The 14,944-nt window shown below is 50.1% G+C and overlaps 1 protein-coding gene across 1 annotated transcript in view; it reads right to left on the minus strand.

Annotated features, from left to right (window-relative positions):
* ANKRD11 (ankyrin repeat domain 11) overlaps positions 1-14,944 on the minus strand; it is a 36,113-nt gene that overhangs the window by 5,304 nt on the left and 15,865 nt on the right. Inside the window, exons 3-7 of the mRNA XM_010008425.1 lie at positions 9,839-10,009; positions 8,502-8,705; positions 6,486-6,628; positions 5,940-6,087; positions 3-5,199 (exon numbers count right to left, since the gene is read on the minus strand). Coding sequence (XP_010006727.1) covers positions 3-5,199; positions 5,940-6,087; positions 6,486-6,628; positions 8,502-8,705; positions 9,839-10,009 — 5,863 coding nt within the window. The remainder of the gene's footprint in view (positions 1-2; positions 5,200-5,939; positions 6,088-6,485; positions 6,629-8,501; positions 8,706-9,838; positions 10,010-14,944) is intronic.

A 14,944-nucleotide genomic window follows, 5' to 3' on the forward strand; every position in this document is an offset into this window, starting at 1 on the left:
GCAGGAGCTCGGAGCCCATGGACCAGGTGACAGAGTGCTCTGCTGGGTTACCCATCAGGCTGGGAGGAATGGCTGCCTCAGCGTTTCTGGAAGGATTATCCCAGTCTATGTTGTTTTGCTCTGGCATGCCTGAACTAAAATGGTTTTCTTCAATTGGTGGTAGGTAGGTGGATTCTGGAGGCATAATGGAGGCAGTAGCTTGCTGCTCTTCCGTGGTATCCAAGGGCATGCCGAGGTCAGGAGGAAGAGCACTTTCCACCGAAGGAGCCAGCAACTCATCTCTGTGTGAAGGGGAGGATTTTGCTTGTAAACCAGAGAAGACACTTTCAGGCGACTGGGCGACCCCGCTGACAGCCCCTGGTGCACAGTGCAGAGCTTCCACTTTTGGTGATGAAACCCCATAATCTGGTGAGTAATACCCAGGAGATAAACACTGGAACTTCTCAGTAGGAACAGAAGGAAGGGGAACTTTCTCCTCCATTATATGCTGCACTGGAGAGTCATAATTTGATGTTGCTGGGACGCTTTGCTGTCTGAAAAATTTATCTCCAACGCTGAATTCTTCTTCAGGTGCCCTTCTGATATCAACCGAGATGGAACGATAAAGGTTGGTGGAGGGTATGGTACGAGTTGGGGTCTGACTGGGATTCTCGGGGAGCCCACTGGGAACACTGGAGTATCTGTCAAAGAAGGATGGAGAGCAGGCATTCATGGACATGGTGGATATGGGCAGCGAGTGCTGCGAGTCGGCACACTCAAACATCAGGTCTGTATAGTCTTCGTTGCTGCACGAAGGAGTCCTGGGTGTCTGCATCACCTCCTCGTAGCTTGGACAAGAGACGACAGATGCTGGGGTTGGGACCCCTGTTGGCCTGTTCTGATCTGGCCTTGGGGATGCTGGGAGGATCTCCTTCAGCTGAGGACCCGTTATCCAGTCCTTGGAGTCTGTCCCAACAGCAGGCTGTGCCTTGTTTTCTGGTGACAGTATAGGAGTCAGAGGACCCAGCTCTTTCAGCTTCTTGTCCTTGAGCTGAGTATCCAACGTCATGGGCTTCTTCGCTGTCAGATCCAGACTCCTCTTGCGCGCATCTTCCGAGCTCTTCAGTTTGTCCTTTAATTTGGGGTCTCCAGACCTGTGCCTCATTTTTTCCATCTGCTTCATTCTCTCTTTGTGCCTTTTGTGGCGCTCCTCAATTTCCAGGTCTTTCTGGCTCAGCATCCTCTCAAAGCTGGTCATCATCAAATCCCCATCTCCCAGAAGTTTCTCCCTTGGCCTGGCATCTTTCTTGCCGCTGTCTTTGGAAAGTGTTATTTTTTCATTCCCATTGCTTATTTTTATTGACTCTGATTTGTCTTTCTCTTGGTTCTCCTTGAGCTTCTCCTTCAGCTTGGTTTCACCGAATTTGAGGTTGTCCTCCTTTGATTTATCTTTAAAGGTGGTAACTTGAGGACTGTCCTTGTCTTTAAGCATTGACTTTGGCTCGTCTTTGTGATGTTTAAAGAAACCATCTGCATGTTTGTCTCTATGCTTTTCCTTCTCCTCCTTCCATTTCTCCTTGTGTTTATCTCGCTTCTTTTTCTCTTTAGCTGTGCTGATGGTGCTGGAACCATAAGTCTTCTCTTTTTCCGCCTTCTTTGACAGCTCTCTTTCAGAATCATTTTTATCTTTCTTTTCAGAAAATATGTAATCAATGCTTTTCTCTGGCTCTTCATCAGGCTCTGCCTTCAAGTTGTAGGAAGTGCTAAAAGCCTCCCCATCCACAGAGAAATCTTTTTCGTAATGAGTGGAATCCTTTCTGCTGCTGGACTCTTTGAATTCTTCTGTTTTTTCCTTTTTCTCTGTCTTCTCCTTCTTTGCTTTTTCTTTCTCGTGACTTTTCTTCGATGAAGATGAGGAATGTCTGTGTCTCTCCTTCTCCTTGAGTTTGTCCTGCAAGCAGGGTAAAGGGAGAGAGTCCTTGAACTTTTCTTCAGCAGCATCAGCAAGAGAGAGGTTAGAAGACTCGAAGAGGCTGGTCAGTCCCGGATCCTGTCCTCTATCTGTGAAGCTGTCAGAAGAGATCTCGCTGATTTTGTCATTGGAGTCATCTCTGTAGTCATTCAGAGCCTCCTCCTCCAGTTTCTCCAGCAGGCTCTTCTCTGACTCCCCTCCCTTTGAAGACTTTTTCTCCTTGGAATGCTCTTTATCTGGCTTTTCCTTATGTTTGCTTTTCACCTTGTCATCACTGGCATGTTTCTTTTCAGTCTTCTCTGGGAGCTTCTGCTTGTTTTTCTTCTCTTGAGTGGAATCTATGGACGTTCTGTCTTTCCTGTCCCTGTATTTCTCAGTTGAGTCTTTATCTTTCTTCTCTTTGTGTTTCTCAAAGGAACTCTTCTCCTTCTTCTCCTTCCCCCCCTCTGATGTTCCTTTGTCCTTTTTCTTCTCCTTGGAGTCCTTATCTTTCTGCTTCTCTCCCAGATGCTGCCGGTCAGAGGAGTACTTGCGGTGCTTGTCAGGGTACAGCTCCTTCTCGGCAGCCGCTCCGTCCTCCTTCTCCTGCAGACTGTCCAGCCGATGCATTTCGCTCCCAGCAGAGTCACTGACTTTGAACCCAGTCAAGCTGTAATCATCTCTCTCGTCTTCGCTTTCATCTGTGAAGATGTCTGCAATGCTGTACCAGCTTTTCTCCTTGCCTTTCTTCTCATCCTTTTTCTCCGAGAAGTCCTCTCGATCCGCAGAGAAGTTCTTATCTTTCTTCTCTTTTACCTGGTCGAAAGAACTCTTCCTTTCTTTCTCTTTGCTGTGCAGGTCTTTGTATTTCTCTTTAGTTTCTTTTTTCTCTTTGAAACTCTTCTCCAGTTCTTTGTCTTTCAGGATTTTCTCAGGAGCAACTTTTTCATTTTTCTCCTTGTCTCCTTCTTTGGATTTTTCCTTGTATTTTTCTGGCTTCACCTTTTCTTTTTTTTCTTTATCAGGAGCATCCTTCTTCTCCTTTTCCTTCCCAGAATGGTGCCTCTCCCAACTCTCCAGAGTTTTACCACTGAATTCAGGGTCAGATTTATCCTTGAAGAATGTTTCACAGCCATACTCCTTGAAGTCATCTCGATATGGCTCCTCCTGCTTCGCTTTGCTGTCTTTCCGATCTTTAGAGCCATCTGAGGAGTCTTTTCTGTCTTTGTTGGTTTCACCCGTGTCTTTTTCTTTCCTCTCCTTGACACCCTCTGCAGAATCCTTCCTTTTCTTATCTTTTTCAGGCAAATAACTAGGAGTAACTTTGTGTCTGTCCGTTTGGTCCTTTTTCTTCTCAGAGCTTTTGTCCACATAGTCCCTCTCTTTCTTCTTTAAGAAAGTGTCCTTATCATTACGTTTCTCGTTGTATTCCTTCTTCTCTTTCGTTTTATTTTCCTTTTTCTTGTCTTTAATTTCCTCTTTCACAGGTTCGATGATTAGTTTTGCCACGGTGTCATTTTTAATCTCCCTGAAATCTGTCACTGGAGAGTCCCAGCTATCTTCCCCTTTGAAATCAAATGAGGAATCAGAAGACAAGTCAGAAAACCACCTCTCTTGCTGGTCATCCGAAAGGCTGAACTTCGTGTCCTCGCTTTCAGGAAATTGGTTTTTGTTATTAAACTCATCAAAGCCAGACTCATCCCTGTAAAGTTTTTCTTTTTTGCATTTTTCTTTCTCCTCCTTGAAGGATTTTTCTTTCTCTAGTTTAGAAACCTTCTCCTCCTTCAGCTCATTCTTCTTTTCAGATTTTGACTGCTTGTCCTTTGACTTCTTCTTTCTCTCCTCCTTGTGTATCCTCAGTTTCTCCTCTTTGGGAGATTTCTCCTTTACAGGTTTCTCTTTTTCTGATTTACTTAATCCTTCTCTGAAGGATTTGCTCACGTCTTTACTGCCATCTTTGAGTTTTCTCAATGATTTCTCCTCTTTCGAGGATTTTCCAGTCTCATCTTTAAACAACCATTCCTTCTCCTCCCCTTTACCTTTGGGGAGCTTTTCCTCCTTCTTACTGTGTTCTCGATCGTGCTTTAACACTTTCAATTTGTTCTCGACTGGATTTTCTGTCTCTACTATCAAGCCTTTCTCAGGCTTTTGTTTAGAGTCCTCAAACTCAAAAGAAAATGTTTTGATTATTTTAATGTCTTGGCTGATGGGACACTGCCCCTTCTCCTTGTTTTTATGTTTGTGTTTTGTTTTATGCTTTTTAACAACCTTCCCCTCCTTGTCCAGCTTTGGAATTGCTCCATCCACATTGCTATGGAATGAATTCTTTTTCTCAGAAACAGCGTTGTGTGAGGTGTTTTTCTTTTTGTGCTCTGGTTTCTTCCTGACTGGCTTTAGTGACTCTAAGCTCGAGTCCTCGGACGAGTAGTCTGACTCGCTCGTCAGTCTCGTCCTAGTGGAGTCCGATAGGGAACTGACATCTGACCAAGCTGGAGAAGATATGGTTTTCCAATTGTCCGTCCTCCAGTGCTTGGAGTGCTGTTCTGTAAGATTGGGATTATGTTTCTGGGATGCTAAACTCCCATGAGAAGAGGTGGATGAGGCAGACAGAGAGTTAAACAAGGAGGATTCCTTTAGCACTAGCCTGGAGTCCTTTACACAGCTAGAGCTCTGAAGAGAGTCTCTATCATCCTCCTCACTCTCCACGTTTTCGCTCTCTGATTCAGAGGAACAAAATTTGTCATTTTTTTTGCCAAACCGAACCTCTTTGCTTTTCGTCTCCTTCTTCCGCTTCTTTTTTACTTTGCTTTTCTCCTTCTGGGCCTTGGTGCTGGGGGGCTCCCGGATCTTGCTGCTGGGCAGGATCGAGTGGGTCGAAAGCCGCAGCTTCTCCCCCGTCCCCACAGCAACGCTGGTCTCCTCCTCGTCCGAGCTGTCCGACAGGATGCGGTGGGCAGCTTTCTTTGGTGTAATTGTGTTATTTTTAGTATAAGTTTTCACTTCCATTTTGGGTATGGAAATGAAACTGTTTGCTTTAGTCTCTTTTCTGTAATCCTTTTTCAGTAAATGTTTGTCATCGACTGGCGGGACCCGGTCCTGCTCATCGTCCTCATCAAATTCATACTCATCCTTCACCGGGGTGATGGTTTTGGGGGGCTCCTGGGCCTTGGGCTTGTGCTTCAAACCCTTCTCGAACTCTGAGTCTGTGTTATTGCCATCAACAGAGCTGGAGGGAGCGAAGGAAGGGGCATCCTCCTCTTCTGAGGTCTCTGCAGAGAGAGGAGAACATGTTAAGGGCTGTGAGGGGCTTCGGGGAGGGAACATCCTCATCAGTTTGCTGCAGACGTGAACCCCTGTGAATGGATCTGCCATCCCTTGGCCTCACCCAGCCTCTGCTAGGCTTGCAGCTTCAAATGCCAGGCTGGGAGATCTTTGAGAAAGAGACAGTTATCCAGTCTCAAACTTGCACCGTGGGTTCCTCAGGACAACATCCTGGGTCTACCAAGAGAGCTTTTCAACAGGGTTATAACTGCACACAACACAGGCCAAGATTCCCCATAAGACTGGAACTCCAACTAGCACTAATTAAAACCTGCAGCACGTCCCACCTGGCACATCTGTTATGGTGGGACAGGCTCTAGCAGCATGTTCTGCTGAGGGACAGCCCAGGAGCACAACCTGAAACGTCAGCACCAGTGGAGCTGAGCACTGTGTCCTCCAACTGGGAAGGGGTGGGAACACATGACCTGCATACAAACATCCTCCTCTCTGTGCACAAGCTGGAATAGTCCCCGCATTTCAAAGGTAAGACTTCCATTTACCTGGAGCTGCAGGCAGGCAGTTATGTTGTCTGACTGGGTTACAGCTACAGATGGACTCCTGACTGGGATAGCAGCATGAAGATATTCTGACATGAGCCTAACTTCACTGTCCTCTCAATGCCTTTGTATTAACAGGCAGCTGCAGGCCACAGACATTGATCCCATGTTCACACAAAGGCCAATCTCACCTGTTGAGCTCTCTTCACTGGAGGGGTATGTGGTCTTCCCCAGGAGCAGGTTCACCATGGTGGGAGAATTAGCTACTTTTAAAGGTGTTTCACCCTTCCTGTTGCTTTGATGAGGATTCCCTCCATAATGTAACAACAATTTCACCACCTGAAAACACAAATTGAAGCTTGAAGATGCTCATGACCTTTTTATTCCAGGCTTTTTATACAACTTTCATACATAAAGAGGGGATGCCCCCAGTCTCATGGTACCAAAAGTCACCAATAGTCAGAAGACAGCAACATGAACCAAACTGGGCAGGAAACAAGGGAGAACAGACACAAAGCCATGATCCCTCCACTAAGCCATAAGAATGAAGTACCCCCTGCCCAGGGGAACACCCAGCAAAACACTCAACAGCACCAGAGCAGGGAAATTCTTGCCCATTCAGCAGCAAATAATAATAAAATGACCAGAATCTCTGTATTTGCACAGTTGGCTGCTTGAAGCACAAGGCAGGGGGAATGTAATGAAAAACTCAGCTATGAAATCCAGCAAAAACCAACCTTGAAGTGCCCGTTATTGGCTGCATCGTGCAGCGGGGTGTCGTCATCCAGCCCCTTGGTGTTGACCTCGGCGCCCGCCGCCAGCAGCTGCTTGGCAACATCGTAGTAGCCCCGGTTGCATGCCTCGTGCAGTGCTGTCCAGCCTGCAAGCACAGGGACACTCAGAGCATGGACATCACCTTCCTGGGGAGAGTCAGACAGTGAACAGTAACCTGCACCCACAGGCACTGCAGGTTCTGGTGGATGTGGCTCTGATGGCCAAGATGGTCCCCTCTGCCCACGGCAACAGCAAGAAGAAACCTGCAGCTCTGCCTTGCTTACTCCAGCCAGGCAGTATGTGAATGAATCCCACTTTTCCCTCTGGTCATACCATGTGCTACAGACAGATCAACTGCTGGAATGGACGTGGCCCCAGGAAATGGGAAGGCAAAGCTTTGTGTAGGAAATTCAGGGAACTGCTGATGCCGTGTGGAAGGAAGGTCTCAAATCCGTTCACCTTCCAACTCCTCTGTAAGAAAACACTGCTGCCCAGATCAGGACTGAGCTCTGAGCTGCAGACACTGCTCTGAAACATCCCACACACGGACCTCACAAATATTTTCTGTGTGCTCTCCAACACAAGCAGCCACATCACTGCAAAGCAGGCCCCCAGCCTGGGGAGGAACCAAGCAGCAGGTCTCCACAGTAACACTGCCTCTAGTTCTCAAACAAACCTCCAAAGAACATGGAATGAAATATTTTATCATGTTCAAACAGACTACTTTTAAGCAGAAACTGTTTTGTAGTTTCCCAGCAAACACGAGTGGCTCCTCCAGTATTTTGCTGATAGGGTGGTGGGAGCTCATCCCATTACCTTCACTCATGTCCTGGTCTGAGCCAGGTCAGAACCAGTTTTCTTCCTAGTAATTTTACTTCTCATTTAAGCCTCTTCTAAGGAAGTGAAGAGTTAAAGTAACAAACCAAGAGTTAAACTTTGACAACTTGGAGCAAGAAAAAGGGGCACCTGTGACCAGAATTAATCAGAACCAATACTTGAGAATAGCTGGGATATTAATCACCCAGCGGAGGCACACGCAGAGCTATTTATAGCCCCAAAATCGTGCAAAGAGAACTGCAAAGAGCAAAGTCAAGCTCTTGGACGTGCTGGGAGGGAGAATGCCTCATGCTGCTGCAGCCTGGGGGGTGCAGGAAGGGCCCTGTTCATCATCTCCTTCTCACTGCCATTCCAATCCTGGGCTCGGCCACAGCCCCACACCCAGACTCCTCTCCCGTTCCCACCAGCAGAAGCAGGAGCTGGGCAGCTCTGCTGAGGAGGTGGTGCTGCTCCTCAGCTGAGGCTCAGGACAGTGTTTCCCCTAATTTGGATGCCTGGCTGGCAGAGCTGGAGCCTGACCTTGCACTTGCCCCCCCATACTTGGTACTTAGAAACAAACCCCAGAAGGCTGCAGGCATCAGCCCTTCAACTCCAGAGCCATGGCTGGATAAACCTACTGTCTTCAGCATTTTTGTGCACATCTTTTCTTGTATTTTAATAAAAAGTGTTAGAACAGCAGGACTCCTGTTGGAAATTCCCCTCCAGACTTCCAAGACAGCATCCATGTAGAAGGGCACAAGAAGAGACCAGAAGGTCCTGGTCACAGTGGAGCATGGAGCTGTGGTGGCCCCAGGCACAGGATCAAGCCCAACCCAGCATCACTGCCCTGACCAGGAGCATCTTCAGAGCAGACAGGGCAGCCTGGGAATTTGGCTCCCAAACTCCAACAAAGGAACTGATGTTTTTCACAGTTTTATTACTTTGACAAGCCTGTAGTAGGTGGTTGTTTGTGTTTTTCTTTTTCAAAGGACAGCAAGACGTTTTCCTCCCCAGTGGGAAAACAATACTTTTTGGTTAATCCCCTCTTTCCAAGTAGCAAACCCACATTATAAAGAAGCTATTTTCTCTGGCAGCAGCCATTCTCAGAAGTGGAAGTGCAAGCAGGTGGGATCCATGGGCTGCCCTGCCAGTGGGCTGGTTACCTGCAAAGTCTTTCACATTGACATCTGCACCCTCGATGATGAGCTCCTTGATGCGCCGGGCATCTCCTCGGATGGCAGCTCGATGCAGCCGAGTCTCTCCTCGCTCGTTTCTCTTATTTACTTTATCTTTGGTTTTGGAGGCAGAGTTAGGAGTTCCCTTCTGACAAACTGTAGACTGAGAGGGATGCTTTGGTGTTGTGTCAACTGCAGGGAGCAGAGAAAACGAGAGTCAAGCCCCGCAATTCCAAGGAAGCCCTAGACCCTTAGAGGGAGCTCGTGTAACGCGACTCATCTCGCCTCCCCCAAGGCGACTGAACTCAGAAATCGACGTGAAGACAGAGGAAACCCTGTGTGTGGATAATGCAGATATTAATCGCAGGCTGCCAAAGCCCACCGGAGAGAACTGCAGTCCTTGCAAAGACTGCAGGCAATCCCATGATTTAGGAGCAGACAATGCAGCTCCTTACCCGAAACCTCATTTCCTAAGGGAAGTGGCCTTTTACCAAGTACATGTGAGGTCTGACAGCCCTGGGAGGAGACTGCACATTTCCTGGGAGAACTTCTGAAGGCTCTGAAGCCTACACAGCTTTTGGCCTTTTTTTTTCTCCCTTTTCTTCTCAAGTAACAGCAACATAAGCAGCTAGATTGGTGTTAAGAACAACAAAAGATGTGGCTAAAAGCTGCAAGGTTTTTGTGTAGGATGCAGATGTGTGCACACAGATAGCACTGAAAACCCCGGGGGGTCATGTATGCAACAGATAAAAATTACTCCAATACAAAATCCGTGGTAAACACATTCCAGCTGCTCCACATCTCAAGTTACAGTTGCACTGATTACACATCTCACCCCTCTCCACAAGAAGCAGCATTAAAAAACCCACAGAGGATGATATTTTAGCTTTATTCACAATGCTCCTTTATGGAGTTAGCCTGAGACATTACTGGAAAATGCAAAGCTCCACCGTGGAGGCTCCCATGGAACTGAAGCTCTTGTTAAGTGGCCAGGGCAGGCTCAGTGGTGGCCTGGGTTCAGTCCGTGGGACACCTCCTGTCACTGCCTTGTAGTGGAAGAACAAAGGGCAGCAGCAGCCCTGTGTGAAGCCTGGAGCAGAGTCCTGTGGGAGCTCCAGCAGCACTGAAAGCGAGGAGACCCCATGGAGCAGAGTGTCAGCCCCCCAACACCACGCCAGGGGTGGCAGCTGGTCTCTGCCACCAGCAAGGAGCTTCCCGAGCTGCCCGGTGACGCCGGGGCTGGGCACGGAGGAGCCCCCGCAAGCTCAGCTCCTCACCCCCATCTGTCCCACACCTCGGAGCAAAACCCACCCCCTGGGCCTCACCTGGGCTGTTTGCAGACTCTTCTGCTGTCATCTGCATGAGGAGAGCGACCTGCTGGCGCTCGGAGAGCGGGTAGCCTGCCCGGATCCCCGAAAGGCCCATTCCGAAGAGCAGGCCAGGCTTCCTGGTGGCAGGCTCCTTCTTAATCCGCTTCCGCTCCGGACCCTGCTTCTCTGTGGTGGAAGGAGACACAGAAACACAAGCCATGAATGTCACTGTAACTGAACCAACGTTTGTTTCTCAGCAAAGCCCTAACGCCTCTCCAGTTCCACGTCCACATCTCACTGGTAATCCCGGTGGTGAGGGATGTGTCCCTGCAGTGGTACCTGCAGCAGCTGCCCGGGCTGACACCGCTGCGGTTGTAGCTGGGACACTCACAGCTCCTGCTGCCCACCAGCTCCTCCAACAGCCTCTCCTGGCACAGGCTTCCAACAGCTCTCCCCACACCATCAAAGAGGGAGGGAGCAGGTCCTTCAAGGGGCTTTGCCAGTACTGTACCTTCCATCTTGCTTCCAGGAGCCTCCATGTCATGCCATGGTGCTTCCAGGAGCGTATGCAGCCTTACACCACCACAGCATGGACTGAACTGGAGGCATCTAAAAGCATTAACAAAGAGTGCTAACGAGATACAGGCTGACAGCTCGGAAATGGTGACATCTCACCCCCTCGTCACCATCAGCCAAGGACTCTGCAGCCAAACCATCAACACTGACCGAGCCCCCACCACGATGGTGCTCATGGCAGGTGTGCTGCCCCAGGGAGCACCGGGCTGGTCCTCTCCTCCCAGCACAGAGCAGCTAGCAGCCCTTTCTCTGTGCTTCTGGTTTGTTTCATAGAATCACAGAATAGTTTGGTTTGGAAAGGACCTTAAAAATCATTCAGTCCCAACCCTCTTGCATGGGCAGGGACACCTCCCACTAGACCAGGTTGTTCCAAACCCCATCCAACCTGCCCTTGAACACTTCCAGGTATTGGGCAGTCACAGCTTCTCTGTGCAACCTGGACCAGTGTCTCATCATCTTCATACTGAGGAATTTCTTCCTAATGTCTAACCTAACTCTCCCCTGTTCCAGTTTAAAGCCATCACCTCCCATCTCATCACTCCATTCCCTTGTCAGAAGTCCCTCCCCAGTTTTCCTGGAGCCCCTTCAGGCACTGCAAGGTGCTCTAAGGTCTCCCTGGAGCCTTCTCTTCTCCAGGCTGAACACCCCAACTCTCCCAGCCTGTCTCCAGAGCAGAGCTGCTCCAGCCCTCTGAGAAGCTCCATTAGTTTGCTGATGCTGTCCAGTGGAAGCTCAAGTCCTGCCACAGGCTCTCCAGCAGATCCACAGAGCCACAGCAACACCAGAGTCCCACTGCAGGGACGTGTGTTTGGTGAACACGTTCTTCAGGTGCCAGTTCAGGAAACAAAAATTAAGTTTCTCTTCACAGAGCCAGCCAAGCAAGTCAGACAGAATGTGTATCTGCAGAGCAGCACGGCCATTCCTCACCAGCAGCCAAGCTGCATCCCTCCCACCCAGCAACTGTCCTAAGCCCACCAGGAAGTACAAGGAAGAGATGGTGCGTGTGAGTGGAAAATCCAGCTTTGCTCACGTCTATTTCCAAGCACTGATAGAGTTTGTTTATAACCAGGCTAACTGCAGGGCTCCTGCTGCGTGCAAGGGCCGGGAACGATATTTTTAGCAGCCACAGCCACAAAAGTATCAAACGCAGGTGAGTGGCTCCTTGCTCTCACATCCCTGCTCAAATGCCAGCTCGAATCAAGGCCAGTTCAGTTTGATGCTGCTCGAGAAACCTGAGCAGCAAAACCCCTCACTGCATCCCTGATGCAATGAAAAGACTGTGCCCAGGGCAGCTGTTCCAGCACCTCCTGCAGAAACAGACGCTCTGCTCTCAAACTGCTCCTACTTGATTTTCTAGAGAGCAAATCCCACCCGGGACTTTGAAGCACAAAGTAAAAATCTTTTTAATGAAAAGGAATTTCGACCTGCACAGCCACCAGCCCCCAGGCTCAGCCCCAGCAGGGACTGGTACTCACCATGATGCTGCCAGAGGACACAGAGGAATCAAGGGGCTTATTTAGCACAGCAAGGCTGCAGGTACCTGCTCTCCCTGAAGAGGAACACACTGTGACCTGGAGCACTGTCACCTGGGCTGACCATGCTGAGTCCTCCAGCAAGGCAGCAGAGACAAGGGCCCTATGCTACCCAAACGTTTGACTCTAAACATGCTTATTACTTTGCTGAAGATATTTTGAGAATCCCCCCAAGTCTTACAGAGATGATACCAGGTTTGCAAGCAAGTAAATGGCTCTCAAAAATACAGGGCTTCAAGTCCCAGCAGCTTGGGAAGAGAAACTCCCCCAAGTACCACCTCGTGTCTGCCCAGTCCCCAGCTCAGAGTCAAACGTGTGTGGGGAGATGTAGAGATCAAAGAGGATTTGTAATGGATCACAAAGATGGAAGCTTAACAGACTGGCTGCATCCAGTACCTTTCCTACCATCATCCCTGTGCCAGGGCAGGGTCCAGCAGCACCAGAAAAGGCAAATCTTGCAACCTGCAACCTCTAACCCAGCTCTGCTCATCCAGCTGTATTTGCTTTGTCAGATTCAATGTGGGTCACCAGCACACGGCCACCAGCAGGCCAGAGCCTGCTTTGCCCCCGTGCGAAGTCCAGGAAGGCAGGTGGAACCACCAATGGCAGGGTCTAAACTCAGTCATTGGACTTTGCACTGAAGCACAGGCTTCCTTGTTCATTCACCAAACTGCCACTGAAGTAGAAGTCACCAGCAGATGAGGGCAGCAGTGTGTGGGGACGTCTGCTCCAGCTTGATTCACACTGCTTGCATCTCCTGCACTCCAGGCAGCTCTGAAACCCTTTTCCCTGCACTATGCACCAAGGTGCCATCCTCTGCTGCAAAGGCCTCATCCTGAGCTGATGATTTCCATCAAGCCCCTTTACCTGGGATCCTGTATTTTTAAGAAATAACAACTCCATAGCAGGGAACCTCTCCAGGCAGCCAGCACGGGCCACCCCTCTTCAAACACAAGCCCTGGAAACACAGCTGCATTGAAGGAGAATCCCAGTCTAATTCTCCAAAGTCACATTTTGGTCACCCTGACAGCCATAACAGAGCCAAAGATGAAATCAGCTCACAGGAAAGTGGGTAGTTTTTTAATGGCTTCAAATAAAATTAAACTCCACGTGCTTACGGTAAGAAAACAATTTATCCTGGCCAGTTCCAGGAGCGGGGCTGCTGCGCGGCAGGGCCCGGCAGGCAGGCTGGCCCCGAGCACAGGGAGGCCTGATCCACATACACAGCTCTTCCCAGCTCCTCCTTAGGCTCTGCAGCCACTGTTGAAAGCAGGCTTGTTCAATCCCACTTGGCCAGGCCTGGCTCCTCTGCCTGCCTGGGCTCAGCAGCCAGCTCCTGCCCGCCTCCTGCCGCGCCGCAAAGGGGGGCACAAGGATGCTCCAGGGGTCACACCTCAGCCACTGCCTTTGGATCACAAGTGATGCAGCAGGGCCGTGCATGGCAGAGGGCTGCTCCGTGGGTACCTGAGCCCCCATTAGGATGGGAACACTCTCATTAACACTACTCAGCTGCTGCAGGTTGTCAGTGCGAGCCTGTGATTTGCAAGAATTGATTACCAAGTTCCACCGAAACCCCCTAAAGTCCTATTAATTCTGAAGTTGCAGATTGTTTCCTCCTCCACAGAACATTTAATGTTAAAAAGCATGTGAACAACAAGATAAAAATAAATTGGAAAGCGACCGCCACCATCTCTCTGGCCGTGGGGAGGCAGCTGAGGACTCAGGCTCCCTGCAGGAAGGCAGCACTGCCTGCGGCCCTGGCACTGGAGGATCCTGCTCATGCTCTGCCTGACCAGCACTTCCCTCAACGAAGGGAATTCCCCCTCCAGTACCAGGGCCACGCTCACCAGGTGTCCCAAGACCTCCCCCATGGGTGGCAGCAGGACAAGGCAGTGCTGCCCCTCTGAGCCCCGCGGGAAGCAGGTTGGAAGAAGGAGCGGAACAGGGCTGGGCTGTGGCTCCCAGCCCTGGGCTCCCTGCCTCTCACAGGGTCTGCAAGGTGAGCAGGAAGGATGGGGAAGGAGCTGCTCCCAAGGGACACGTGCCGTGCTGCTGGCAGCTCCTGCTTCCCGGCCTCAGCCCCAGCAGAGCCCCGGGCTGGCTCCCCCAGGCCTGGCTGGGCCCAGGCTGAACCCAGCTGCAAAGGCTTTTTATTTCAATCTGGAAAACTTTCGTCAGAATCTGGTTTCCAGCAGATTTAAAAGGGGCACCTGCACAAAGATCTCTGCTCAACAGCAATGAGTGCCACTGGCTCCTGCAGGCTGCTCCTTCTCCTCTAATTAAATGCTTTTCTGTAACACCTTGCAGCAACATGGAGCAAATTAAGAGAAACACTCACAGTGGGTCAATCCCTCAGCAAACAGGAATAAAGGTTATTTTACACTAAAACCCCTTCAGCGAGGCTGTACACACACCAGTCCCTGCATGGAGGCACAAAAACCAGAGGTACAAGGGGCTGTGCAGGCACAGAGCCCTGCTGCCCTGGTTATCTCACTGCCCATCACCAGAGATGGCAGCTGGACCGTGCACACTGATCCCAGCGGGAAGGAAGATCCCAGCAGGGATGAGCTCCACCTCCATTTAGCTATTTTTAAAAGCAGCTCATTTGCTGCTTGCTTCAGCCTCCTGGAAACCTCCAGTGCAAAGCTTCAGCCTGGTGCTGCTGCAGTGTAATTTGGGGATCCTGCTCAGCTCTTCCCTCGCGCTGACGCCAGCGGGAACCACGTGCACCAGCTTAAAGGGGAAAAGCAGGATCTGAGCTGCAGCTGCGAGTGCAGCCAGGGAACTGCTGCTCTTTCCTTTCATCACACTAAACCTGAGAGGCAGAGCAGGAGCGGGTGCCCAGGAGAAAGGGGTTTGACCCTGCATGTGGTTCTCAGGCCCAAATCAGAGTCCAGGTCATGTGATGCTTGAGCTGCTGCAATGAGGAGCACAAATCCAGGGCTGTGGAAGCCTGTCAGCAGCTCCATGGAGGTCCCAGGGCAGGACCATGCAGGCTGAACCTCCCGCCCCA

Source organism: Chaetura pelagica, unplaced genomic scaffold (assembly GCF_000747805.2).
Source record: "Chaetura pelagica isolate M959 unplaced genomic scaffold, ChaPel_1.0 scaffold232, whole genome shotgun sequence".
In the NCBI taxonomy this organism is placed as follows: domain Eukaryota; kingdom Metazoa; phylum Chordata; class Aves; order Apodiformes; family Apodidae; genus Chaetura; species Chaetura pelagica.